The sequence below is a fragment of the Silene latifolia genome, chromosome 6 (assembly GCF_048544455.1).
Source record: "Silene latifolia isolate original U9 population chromosome 6, ASM4854445v1, whole genome shotgun sequence".
Lineage (NCBI taxonomy): Eukaryota > Viridiplantae > Streptophyta > Magnoliopsida > Caryophyllales > Caryophyllaceae > Silene > Silene latifolia.
In genome coordinates, this window is record NC_133531.1 from 117665351 (window position 1) to 117680001 (window position 14651).

Below are 14651 nucleotides of genomic sequence, written 5' to 3' on the forward strand. Positions count from 1 at the left end.
TACTCGATCGAGTAGCCTCTACTCTATCGAGTACCACTCTTAACACGCAGCCCAAGATGGTTTTGGCACACTTTTCTAAGACTACTCCCGCTCCCATGGTCAGTCAACGCTGGTCAAAGGGTCCCTAAAAGGGCGGGTATTACAGTCTTCCCCCTTAAAAGAACTTCGTCCCCGAAGTTCAACTCACTTATCTCCCGCTCGAGACACGGGAACAACACGACCTCATCACTCTTTCCGCTCAAACCATAACTCCTTGGAAATACCATCCCCCCCATGTCATCATCATCACCGTCTACATTTATACCTATCGATTCTTACCACTATCATGCAAGCATTATCACCGTCAACCGTTACTCTATATATATATAAAACATCAAACTCGCAATGCGAATTACCACCCACGATCACCCAACATACAGTAACAACTAACAAACTATCAATCTAGAACATGTCTCATATCAACTTTCATGTGGTACAACTAATGCCACCATGTTACTCGGCAACGTGATTCAAATACGATTCATCGCACTATAACTATTTCTTCATGACCGTCTCTTGAAACATACAACCACCTTCACTTTAACGAACTAAAGTAATCCGTTATACTTCAGAAATTTTTGTAATTAAAGCAAAACATAATACCAACAACGTTATAAACAAGCAAAACATTATTCAAAAACAGCCTTTTTATTTCGCGACATTACTCTTCCCCTCTAAAAGGAACTTCGTCCCCGAAGTTCACCACCCAAATTTCAACGCATATTACTTATTATTTGATTCATGACATGGGTTAAAACATATTATTTACTGTGGACATTACTCGCTAAGCATAAACTCGTTAAATTATAAATCATACATAACTCTCCGGGACAACTAGTCGCCAACGATAAAGCACGTTAACATTGCACGCACAGCGTATGAAGAAATGTAACTTCAATAAATAAATGGTAAAATGACATATTGTAATATTAAAACAACAAGAAACCGTCACCACTTCACTAATCGTTATCAAGATGTATATAAAACCGAAACTTGACTTCCAACATATAAAATTAATGGTTCAAAGGTGTAACTACGCACTAATAGCCACATTAAACATTAAACTTGCAATTATAAAACAATTGGACATTTTAATTTTCGAAAACCTTCCAGTAACAGTGCTACTCGATCGAGTATGTAGCGATACTCGATCGAGTGCCATGCTACTCGATCGAGTGCCATGCTACTCGATCGAGTGTCTTGGCTACTCGATCGAGTAGCCTACAGGTCAGAATGCTTTTTATCCCGCCTTCCTGCAGCTACTCGATAGAGTACGAGGTACTCTATCGAGTACCTACAGGCCAGATTCCTCATAAAGCCTGTCATAAGCTAACACATATATATATATAGCCATCACATAACTTGGGTCGAGATGATTTCCCGACCCCAAAATCAATCCTGCAACATAGGTAAGTAATAAATCCGGCCTTATGGCCACAATACAAGTCCAAAATCAAGTCTCAACGAAATCAACTACTAAAGTCTAACCATACTACTAACCACTAAAACCAACCATCGTTAACAAGGATAAAACAAGGAGTATCACTCCTGCTGCTGCTGCTGCTCAAACATCACCTCATCATCACCACCACCAGAAGTGCCCGCTCCCGATGACCCGATCCCCGCATCCACTCCTGCTCCTGCTCCTGGGCCCACGTACCATGGAGTCAAACCACCGTAAGGAAAGGACTGAGGTGCCCCCCACGTCGACTGATCCACCCCGTAGGAATGGAAAACCCCTGAGTAGTCCCCAACTCCACTCCACCAAACTGGATGCGGTCCCTCGGTCCCTATCCCCTGAGCGTACGCCATCTCGTGCATGTTCCGGAGTGTCAAGGTAGATGACACTCTATCCGCCAAGTAGCCGGATCGCGTCTCCGGGGTGTCGAGGTAAGGGTAGCACGAAAAGGATCTGCTTCTTTGTGGCGCTACCGGCCGTGGCCTAGTCTCCGAGGCCCTCTCCCTCACTCGACGGGGTCCCCTCCCCAACGGGGTCTCTCCACCACCGCAACTCCCGCATTCTCGCCTTCGTCGGCTCCGGCATCACCTCCCGGGATGGTGTCGTCGATGAGGTAGGTCTCAGTAGATGGCGGGGTGCATCATCATCCTCCTCCTCCTCCTCATCATCGGAGTCCACCGTCACTACCGTCGGCTCCAAGGGCTCCGTGGGTGGGAGGTGCTGAGCGGAATCTTCATCCAACTCATGCCCCACACCCTCCAAGCTAGACCACCGTCAGCCAAAGTCCTCAACCATTTCAGGTCGAGATAGTAGGCACGGTCCATAGTGGGCACTGGGGTAGCTAGAGGCACGTACTCCGAAGAGGCCTCAAAAGAGGTTAGCTTTTCATCTAACCGAGTGGCGATAGCGCCGTAACTCGTGCACGGGAAGAGGAAGAAGCCATCAAGGCAAGGGCAAAGACAAACCATAGAAGGAGCATTAAAGACCACTTTCCCGGCCCGCTCCGGGTTGAGGTAAGACATCAGAAGCAACACCTCATGATTATTCCTTATCGATATCCTTTTCGTCATAAAGGAGGTTCGAAAGAGAACGGAGAAAGACCCTCAAGGTAACATGTCGGACGTCATTAATCAAAGATGTTGCTCGAGGTGGGAGCTTGCTTCCCGGTCAAGGCATCAAGGCATCGGCGGCGGACACCGCACTCGGCTGGAATATCGGTAATGGAGTCCTTAGGAGGCTTAGCCAACCCAAGGTGTGCAGCAAATTGATCCATAGAAAGCAAGAAACTAGTGTTCATTAACCGAAATTCAACGGTTTGGCCAGCGGGGTCATAGATAAAGAAGCTCATAAACTCCAAAGTGAGAAAAGGATAAGTGTGTTTCCTCAGCCTATACAAACCCATAAGACCCAAGGTCTCGAAAATGTGACGGACATCCGTCTCTATCTCCAACTCCTCTAACACAAAGAGTGTCTATACACCTCGTAGGTCTCATTTTGCGTTTTTGTAAGGCTACAAAACGCTCCCTCGGCTTGAAATCAACAAAAACAATCGAAGGGTTCGGGAACTCGGGTACCACAGTCCACTCCCTTCCCCATCTCAGGTGGATTACCCTCCCCGTTTACTTTGGCGGATTCCAAGGTTCAGTCTCGGCATCTGCTTTAGGCATAAGTTCAAACAACTTGTATAAACATGCAAACATTTACTTCATGTAATCTGAATTCGACATACTCAGCTAGGCACACCAATTTATCAACAACTTTCAACATGTGAAGCACATAATCTACGCCGTTAACTTTGAACATTAAGCTAAGTACACACGTTCACCAGTAGTTTCCAAAATTTGACATACAAGCTCAGATTATTACTACTCATAAGCCATAGTTGTGAAAGAAATTATCATGGTGATTACATATGCTCAACAAATTCGAATATCCTAGCATGCTTCTAAAGGTTGTTCCAAACACACTTCTAATCACATGTGAGGCATTCTTACTAGTTCATGGGAGAGAATAATTTGGAATATATCATTATCACCCTTCAATATTATGAACAACAACTCAATTAGAATTTTCGACGGTCTTTTACAAATTGCGATAATTTTGGCATATTTTCATCAATTACCGTTTCTATTATCATATTGAAGTTCAACTTATACTTATAATGTCGTTCACAACATCCATTTTTCCAATTATAAATCACGAATTTCCATTTGAGGCACTTTTAAGACGGAGTTTTAAGGCAACTTTCTAAGGGTAAAATCATCAAAATCTATCCTCCCACATGATATAAACAATACTTAAGGCTCAATTCTACCATCTAACCATTGTAAAACAACCAAAAATAGATTTCAATTTTTGGAAACCCTAGAAATTTCGATTTCAAATTTTGCAATTTCTAATCTAATTTACAGCAATTAGTCACCAACAAACATGGAAAGAAGGCATGTGAATCATATTTCAACAATTAAAAGCACCAAATTGGTCATGATAATCAAAATTTCAGATTGTTCCACTTCTCTAACACATTCAAAACAATAAATCGTGTAAATTAAGAAGAATAGCATACCTTGATTGATTAACAAGGTAAAGAAACGAAATTAAGCAAGGAAATTAACCCAAGAATCACCACTTAACCCAAGAGTATGAGAGGATTTGAGAGGAATAAGGATTTAGGAGGAACTTAGGGGTTTCGAAATATAGGGAATAAGAGGAAGAAGTAGAAAGATTAGGGGTTTTAGAAAACCCGTAGGATTCGCTGTACAGTAACCTACTCGATCGAGTGCCTGGGGTACTCGATCGAGTACCACCCTACTCGATCGAGTAGGAGCTAAATCGTCGAGTATCTGCAGGAATTTTTCCCACATCCCGACATCATAGCTTCCTAACTGGATCGAGTGAGGTCTACTCGGTCTAGTAAACACCCGCACTCGGTCAAGTATAGTTAAGTACTCGGTCAAAAGTACGAAGTAACTTGAAGATTCCTGCAAAACAACATGTGTGTCGATTCCAAACTAAGTTCGGAATTCGGCACCGATTATCGCCCTTGCTCACGCATTACCATTACTACGCACCGTCTCAACTATTAAAGCATACATTACATTACGCCACACAAATTGCCCAACTCGAATCATTTCTAAACATAATCCCGCCATCATAATACACTTAAACTTACTTTACATGTTACTACTAAACTCGTGTTTACTTCAATTTGAAGCGTATAATTAACATTAATTCTTTCTTTCACGTATCACATAAATGCATACTTTTCAAAACAAATTAATCTACCATGTTTCACATTCTATCATAAGCAATTCATCTTGCACGAATCAAACATTACGCAGCGGAAAAATTTCAACCAACAAGTAGGCATAAACGCATTACTATATGCTATGTCTCGAATTATAACTCAACTATACTATAACTATCATCATAGTGACTACTGTGGATTTATAAACTCGTAGATGACTCCCGTCATCATTAACTTATAGCAAACACCTACGTGTTCACTATTCATGTCACAACATTCAATTCCACATTTTCACGCATTTCTATCATGTAAACTTTTATCACGTATCTCATAACCATCATATAAGCTCACTAATCATTCAAAGAACTTCAATAATCTCATCAACAATCACCATACACGGCCCAATTATCACTATCACACCTCTATTAATTCTAACAAAGACTTAACCGGAGGTAGCTCCGGCACAATTAACATGCATTTCACACATAGACACACGGACTCCACATTCCCATACCATGTGACTGGCTTAAGTGTCATGGGGCCAAGATTTTGAAATGAGGGCGCCTACTCACCCAAAATCTAGCATCAGCTGGGGCTCCCATTACACATACACCAGGTTCATTTTATTAGACTCCTTACGTTCATTATGTTCATTTGTTACAGGTTCCAAAATCGTCGCTCTGATACCACTTTGTAACACCCCCATATTCAGAGGAGCCTTAACTAGGCCTTCCTTAGGATATAAGGGCGTTACCATCTCGGTTGCCCGAGGATAGCAATAATCAAATGTCGATAAAAGAACTATTAAGTTATATTACAAGCGATTTAAACCAAAACACGATATAAAGATACAACTCAAAGACTATTCGCTATGACCGCCATATCACGTGAGGACTCATCCCTGCCCGGACTCCAGCTATCCACAATATCAACACCTGCTAAGACTGACTGCTCACCATAAGGGATCACGGCAGACACATAACAAACAAACAATCACACAAGGTCGATCGAGATAAGACACAAAGAATAACAACTACAACTAACAACACAATACGATGCTATCGGGCCTCACACACACAAATCACGACAATCCAACCAATCTCTCACATCGACCGTCCACTGGACGAGCCCCGCTGCCGATCAGTGGGGACCGTAGCCGTACCCACCAAATCCCCGCTCATCATACCGAGAGATAACCCTGTCCATTAATGTGCACATCCCCTCCCGTGGCGGGTTCCACGGAGGGCGAAACTAGGGCGTGAAGCCACTCCCGCAAGTGACCCCACTCAGCCGAGACGCATCTCGAGAACCAGAGACAACAACCACAATCACCATCACAATCGTCGCCATACAATTACGACACTAAGCAAACATCAAACAATCACAACAACTGACACGCTAGACCATCTACAGAAACTGAGTAGGCGAACCTACCTTTAAGCCACCGCAACCAATCCACGCTGAGAGATAACATGTCCAGCGACCCAGCAACGCCTATAACCAGAATACCATCATCTATTACTAACAGGCAAACCCTAATTAAGAGAACAAGGACACGGATGATGATTATGACATACCTATTAGGGAGAAAGCTCAGCAAGAGACCGCTACCCGACACAAGTGACGCCCTCCTAAGGTTCAAGGATCTTCAAAAGGCTTCCATGGAGGTTTTGAGGTGAAGGGAAGGGAAAGAGGCGACTGAAGGATAGAAGGAAAGTGGCGGAAGTGATTTGCGGATTTAACAAAACGCGATATAAAACCCTCGCTGAAAACCAGGTACTCGATCGAGTACCCAACATACTCGATCGAGTGGCCCCCTACTCGATCGAGTAACCTAGCTACTCGATCGAGTAGCCTCTACTCTATCGAGTACCACTCTTAACACGCAACCCAATATGGTTTTGGCACACTTTTCTAAGACTACTCCCGCTCCCATGGTCAGTCAACGCTGGTCAAAGGGTCCCTAAAAGGGCGGGTATTACATTTTATCTCAGGAAAAGTGGTAGAAACAGACCCACAGAAGATTATTGCAATTAAAAATTAGCCTATTCCAAAATCTGTGAAAGAGCTAAGGAGCTTCCTTGGTTTGGCTGGGTATTATAGAAAGTTTGTGAGAAATTATGCTCTCATTAGAATACCCTTTACCTCACTCCTCAAGATAGGAGCATTTGAGTGGAATAAGCAAGCTCAAGTAGTATTTGAGGCACTAAAAACTGCTCTGAGTTCAGCTCTAGTTTTAGCTGTACCAGACTTCTCAAAAGTCTTTGTGGTAGAGATAGATGCTTCTAATATAGGAATTGGTGCAGTCCTCATGCAAGAAGACCATCCTCTAGCATTCATTAGCAGAGCTTTGGGTCCAAAATGGCAAAATTTATCTGTCTATGAGAAGGAATTGTTAGCCGTGGTTGCAGCTGTACAAAAGTGGGAACAATATCTGTCTGATCAACGTTTTATAATTAAAACAGACCAGAAGAGTCTCAAATGATTACTTCAACAAAAAGTCTCTACACCATTCCAACAATTTTGGTTATCAAAACTTATGGGGTTTGATTATGAAATCCAATATAGGAGTGGCAAGGAAAATTTGGCTGCTGATACACTGTCAAGGGTAGTCGGTTCTGAGGTTCTTGTGCTGGCTTTATCTGTTGTGCAATCTAATTTGGATAAAAAAATTCAAGATAGTTATGCTATTGACCCCTCCTTATCACATATACTTGACCAACTTCAAGAACAACAATTAGTTGCTGGGTACACATTGGTTAATGGACTAATCAGGAAAAAAGAGAAGATACTTATTGGGTCTGATGACTCTTTAAAAAACACTATACTTCAATGGTATCATGAGTCACCTCAAGGTGGGCATTCTGGCAGAGATGCTACCAGCAACAGAGTCAAAGCATTATTTACATGGAGAGGCATGAACAAATTTATTAACAATTTCATAAGAAATTGTCAAGTATGCCAGGCCAACAAATATGATAATGCAGCATCTCCGGGATTACTGCAACCTCTCCCCATTCCTGAAGACGTTTGGATGGACATTTCAATGGATTTTATTACAGGATTACCTAAATCACAAGGTAAAGAGGTGATTTTTGTGGTGGTAGATCGCATGAGTAAGTATGCTCATTTCATGGCACTTTCTCATCCTTATACTGTAGTTGATGTTGCTCAAACATATCTTGATAATGTGTTTAAATTGCATGGCTGGCCTCGTAGCATTGTAAGTGACAGGGATGTTGTATTCTTGAGTCACTTTTGGCAAGCTTTATTCTCCATCCATGGTTCAAATCTCCTTCTATCTTCCTCTTATCATCCCCAGATGGACAAACTGAGGTGGTTAATCGATGTTTGGAGACCTTTCTAAGATGCATGACCAGTGAACATCCCAAGAATTGGTATCTATGGTTACCTCTTGCTGAATGGTGGTATAATACCAACTTCCATACAACCTCAAAGCTTACTCCCTATGAAGTGGTATACAATCAACCACCACCCCTACATTTACCTTATCTTCCTGGGGAGACCAATGTAGCTATGGTGGATAGAACTTTACAACGAAGGGAGGGTATGATCAACACATTGAAGCATCATTTGCAAAGAGCTCAAAATCGAATGAAGGTGCATGCTGATAAGAATAGGTCAGACCGGCAGTTTATGCTAGGGGATTGGGTATGGCTAAAACTTCAGAATTACAGGCAGATTTCAGTGGCCTCAAGAAGCAATGAGAAGCTTTCTCCTAAATACTATGGGCCATTTCAGATAACTGATATAGTGGGGAAGGTAGCTTATAAGTTGAAATTGCCTGCTAGAGCTCTCATTCATAATGTTTTTCTTGTGTCCCAATTGAAGAAATTTAGAGGCACATTACCTATTGTTTCTTATATTCCTGAGTGGTTTCATGGTAAAGAAGGTGATGCTGATGTACAACCCCTTGCTATGCTCGACAGGAGAGTTGTGAAGAGACAGAATGCTGCTGTGGTACAGTATCTTGTGCAATGGACAGGATACCCTGCATCTGAGGCTACATGGGAGTGGGCAGAAGCTTTTGAACAGAAGTTTCCTACTTTTGTTGTTCAGACTTGAGGTCAAGTCTATTCTCAAGGGGGTAGGAATGTTATAGTAGCAAAGAGTTAGTTACATAGGTTGTTAGTTAGCCAATCAAAGATGAGCTGGCATTAGTTTGTTACAGTTGTTATTCTTGTTATAGCTTATAAATACACTCTCTGATGTAATATCTCATTCATTCAGAATATTAATACAAAATCACTCTTTTTCTCTTATTCTCCCATCCTCTTTCTCTCTATACTTCCGCCATTGTCAGTAAAGCTCGGGTGTTTCAAGGTACACTCCTGGATTACTGTAACAAATATCTCCCGTCTATAATGAGAATTTGTGTTAATTTAATTACAATTAGCATGGATCAAACAGAGCCAACCAAATTTGTAACCAATACCGGCAAAACAATCATAACTCAAATTACCAAGCTGTGATCAAACAAACATTAACCCATAATCATAATTTAACTAGTATCCATTACCAAGATATGATCAAACAAACATTAACTCATCAAATCTACGATCAAGGCAAAACGATACTATCTACAACTGCTACGAAGAAAAAATGAACAGAAAGATGTCCTAAACCACATACCGTACATAAAAACAATTCACTTGAAAATCAAAGGCCCTCAAACAGAACATTGTCAGAACCCCTAATCTTGTTCACGGAACTCAAAAAAAAAAGCATCCTTGCCTTACAGTACTGATTTTCGCGATAGCTTTAGTTTCACAAGTAGAAGATACGGAGTACGTCTGTAGTGCGAAAGAACATAACAAAGACAGTAAAAGGCAAAAAGTTAGAATGACACTATTTAGCTGTTATGCCATATATGTTGTCACAAAAGGAACTCACTTCCGAAACCCACCAAGTTTGATCTCATCTTTTCTAGAAAGTGATATGAGTACAAGTTACCAGCAACAGAAAATTTAGAGAGTATCAGAGATAGTCAAGGTAAAACACCTCCAAGATTATCTTGAATCATAAATGAAAACCTATTGCTTTACCTATATAGGAGTATGTTTAATCTATAACATCTCCATCATCTTCGCCCAAGGCCACATGTAATCTTAGGTAGACGTGCTTCTAACGCACACTTATGCACTAGCCGCCATGAGGCGCAGTTGACATTGCTTTACAGGGATGACTCGGATGAGGCAAACAAGTGCAGAGAAAGATGCGCTTCTGGCTTTGAGTCCCGGCCAAGATCATGTCTTGGTCAATTCACTGAAAAAGATAAAAGACATGTAACGAATTGAGTGTTTTAGTGCTGTCCAACATGAATCCATATCATTAACAAATCAAAAGGCAATCTAAAAATATAGTCAATTAATGGAACTTACAGTGGCAAAATTTACATTATAAAACTCAAATCATACAACTGAGGATTTGATTAGCTAAACACGAATTTAAATCAATAAATAGAGGAAAAACAAACAATTTAGAGGACGAATTGAGCAATATTAATGTTACTATACATAATCATATCGATACATCCCAACTTTTAATAATTACATTTGATAAAAAGACATCATCCTTGTAAACTATAGAACAGTCAGAATAGAATGAAAACAAACACCCTAAAAGTGACAGGAAAAATGAAATTACCTCACTACCCTGTGAAAACTCGACTTGGAATGTCCTACAATAGAAAATTTCATTTGACTTGAGATCTTATGCTAATCTATATTTAAATTAGAGGAGATTTGAAAATGACCATGAATTTGAAAACTAAAGAGGATAAACCTTAAGACTGCTACGTAGAGGTGATGCATAGATGTATACATAGACTAAACGATGTGATGCTATGTGCCTATGTTATGCTGACCTACAGAGAGAAATTTCTATATTGACTAAACTGCACCTCAATAACTTGCAGATCTTCAATAATATAAGTATTAAAGAGGAGTGTGAGATCCGTCTCAGAACAAAGCACATAACGAGAAAAGTGAAAGGACTAGACGAAGTTGCACCTGTTTAAGGCTTCGGCGCCCGTCTTGAAAAGCTCATACTTTCAGTAGCCAGGCCTCTAATGTTGCAGTAGCAATATTAAGAAAACATTAATCGAAGTAGCTGTCCTTGACAGTAAGTAATGGGATATGTTCAATCTTGGGCCAGTCACTACCGGTTGAGCCTCGACATCTCGTTGTTAATTCACGACAATCCACGATCTCAAGCTCATTTAAGGAAGTGAGCTTGCAAAACTCATCAGGCAGACATGTTAACAGAGGACAACCAAACAAACGCATATATGCAAGAGACGAGAAGCAGCCAATCCATTTTGGTAGTGTCTCCAAATTCTCATTGAATGATAACTTCAGAGAGCGAAGCCTTGTAAGGTGTTGAAGCCCACTAGGGAGGTGTAGTAGCTTAGGAATACTATGAAATTCCAACAGTCGAAGACTGTTTAATGCTTTCCATGGCATGCCATCCACGAGTTGTGGGTCTTGTGATAAATCTAGCTCCCCACAGTTGTGAATGACTAAAGATTCCAGTAGAGTGAGATGTTCCAGGCCTACAGATATTGATGTCAGACTTCTGCAATCTGTGAGTTTCAAACACCTGAGAATAGACGTACGTTTGAAGACTTCCTCAAGTATGCCAGTGTTCAACAACTCACGATTCTGAATTTCCAGTGAAGTAATGTGACCCAAACATTCTTCTGGCAAAGAAATTAGGTCTTCTACTTCATCAACACTCAATGTAGTCAACTTTGAGCTGTATTCAGAGACGGACACTGATGACCCAACATGATTACTCTCTGCGGAGCAGCCTGACAGTTTCTTCAACACAGTGAGCTCTTTTTTGACGTTACTTAGGACTAAATTCTTGACATTAGGAGAAAGAGGAAAGGATGCTAGATTCTTACAATTTTCAATTCTCAGTTTTTCTAGAAGAGGAAAAGACGATGTACGTTGACTCGAATAACACGTTAGTTTTCCCTTGCCATTACATTCTATCAATTCTGTTTCTTCCCACCACCCTTTCAGATTAGCCATGGCTCTCAGTTCAAGTTCCTGAAGAGATGGAAAAAATGATTCAGTAGATGGTAGTGGCGGTGACTCAATCCCAAGTAAACTCCTTTCTATGTACTCCACACGTCTAAGACCTACAAGTCTAAGACATCTTAAGAAAGGCAATTGGCTGAAAGAAGGGACTTGCTGGCAACTTCCGCAGTGGAGAAGACGAATCTCTACAAGATTTGGGAGAGTCCTGCATAAACTATCAGCAATCGCCCAACTAGGGAGCTTTTGACCTCTGTACCACGATAAGTCCAACTTCTTCAAATTTTTGTGTGGTTTCAGACCTTCCAATATAGCCTCATCGTGGCTACTAGGCATACTGCCGCCATACCTCACTCCTCCCAATTTTACACTTAACTCAGTCAACCATTTCTTACTATTTAAGTTTGCCTCCACAGCTTCAAAGGCCGGGTCTTCGAGATCTTCAACAAGTTTTATTTTCAAGGCTCCTCTTAGGTTATTGAGGTTCTTAAGATCCTTTAACTGCGCGGTGTCAGTATTGTCCTTCAGTTTTAGTGGAAAACTACGATTCACTATAAAACATGGTAGTTTATGAAGAGAAGTTAGTTCTCCTAGGCCAGATGGCATGTTAAGTAAACGACAACCAAGAACATTGAGAGTCATAAGGTTAGTAAGTTTTCTAGTATGGATAGGTAATGCTGTAAGCCTTCGACAATGGTAGAGAATCAATGTCTGCAAATTATGGAGTCTTGTGACTGAATGGGGAAGCTCTTCTAAAGGGTTCATGGAGAGATTAAGGTACCTTAAGTGTATCAAATTAACAATGGATTTGGGTAGAATCCTAACCCCAAGATTACGCAGATCCAACACTCGTAAGCATCTGAAGTTTGAAATTATCAGTTTAAGAACTGTCTGATTAAAATCTGATCCATCTCTAAATTGAACTGGCAAAAGAAACGTCCTCAATCTGTTCGCCTTTAGCATGCAATCTGGGATCTTCCACGAGTTGGTCAGATGATAACCTAAAGACAAGCGACGGATTTGGTCACTGAAGTTTATTTCTAGGAGCTTCGCTACTTTACTCTCAGTTCCAGCTACTTCTACTGCCAAATCATGCATCAACTCGTGCATTTTGAAACTTAAAATGTTCCCCCATTTATCTCTTCTTATATCTTGGAAGAAGCACCTTTGCAGCAAAATCATTAAATAATCATCACCAAGTTCTTTTAAACTCTGAGTTTCAGTCGCTGAAACAACAAAGCCCTCGGCTATCCAAAGATCAACCAGAGTATCCTTATCAAATTTATAATCCTTAGGAAACAATGCACAGTAAGAAAAACAGTTCTTCAGTGGTGACAATAGATGATGGTAGCTGAACTTTAGAATAGCCATAATGCCGTTTTGCTCATCAGGCAACTCTGCAAAGCTAGTTCCTGCAATTGAACTCCACTTCTGTTCATCTTTTCCACGTAGAAGAGTTCCTAAACTTCTTAAGGCCAATGGAACTCCGGCACACTTCTTCACTATCTCTTCTCCTAATTTCACCAAATCAGGTTTCTCCTGAGATTCTCCTTCTTCAAATGCCATTTTTTCAAATAATGCCCATGACTTCTCTTCAGAGAGGCCATTTAAATCATAAGCTGTAACACTTCCCATGATATTTGCCACCTTTCTAGATCGCGTAGTCACTAATATCTTGCTTCCATGTCCACCAACCTTCAAAATTGCACTCAGTTTAGTCCACTCCTGAGGTTCCTCATTCCACACATTGTCTAGAACTAGTAGATATTTCTTTTCCCCAATTTCTTTTCTTAGTCGGCCTTGCAACTGATCAATCTCTAAATTTTGAGTCTCATTATTTGTTGCTGACATGAGAATCTTCTTAATAACTTGCTTTATATCAAAGACTTCTGACACGCAAACCCATAACTTTAGCTCAAAGTGCTTCTTAATCCGGTCATCATTATACACGAGTTGAGCTAAAGTTGTCTTCCCTTGACCACCAATCCCTAAAATAGGAATAACAGATAGTTTCCGATCTTGAGCAGCAGAAGAGGCCATCAAAATATCTATGATGGCCTCCTTATCATCATCTCGACCAACAATTTCTTCTGCATGTACAAACGAGTGAGAATCACTCAAATCCCTACCTGACCTCACTCCCTCCTGAGGCCGTAGAACAGACTGTACAAAGGCAAATTCCAAACTGTCTTTGGCAATTTGATCAAGCTCTTCCCTAACCTTTTTAATCCTCCTAGAAATAGAAAAGGCAAAAGTGATACAATTGGAGTCAGAAAAGAAACTGAGTACCTCCTTACGGATATTGTGACCACCCATGACCTCCCTTTGTGATGCCATTGTTGCAAACTCATCAAACAAGTCATCTGCATCATATACAACCGTTTTAAGCCTGTCAAGCCAACCACGAATAGTGTGGCTCTCAACTTGTCTTTCTTCTGCATCCACCAACATATCATTTATTGTGTTGATCGTGTTTTTGAGCTGTTCCAGACGGTTTTTGAAACCCCATGCAGATGCAATCTCATCCAGTGCTCTCAAGCTTAGATTTTTGAGAAGTGATTGAGCAATGCTGAACACTATTGCTTTAGCCATTATTTCAGTTTCTCTCTTTTTTTTTTTTTTTTTTTTTTTTTTTTGCGCTGTTATGGATTGCAGTTCTTCAAAGTTACAAAAATCACTAATGATTTAAGGTGACTTAGGACAGAGTTACAAAAAAACTTGCAGAAGTTTATTAGTCATCGACTTTGATCCAATCAATGCCAGTTGGCCAAGTAGCTAAAAATCACTAAATTAGTATTCCATTTCTACCAGTCATGATCAAGCTATGCCTATTTGATAGTTC

General features: G+C 40.7%; 1 protein-coding gene across 1 annotated transcript; it reads right to left on the reverse strand.

Annotated features, from left to right (window-relative positions):
• Window positions 1–9714: 9714 nt before the first annotated feature.
• On the reverse strand, window positions 9715–14401 carry LOC141658930 (putative disease resistance protein RGA3). Its single transcript, XM_074465658.1, has 2 exons — window positions 10778–14401; window positions 9715–10031 (listed from the first exon to the last, which is right to left on the reverse strand). Exon 1 carries the CDS (start codon window positions 14399–14401, stop codon window positions 10865–10867), a length of 3537 nt encoding a protein of 1178 aa, XP_074321759.1. The 3' UTR covers window positions 9715–10031; window positions 10778–10864.
• Window positions 14402–14651: the final 250 nt, after the last annotated feature.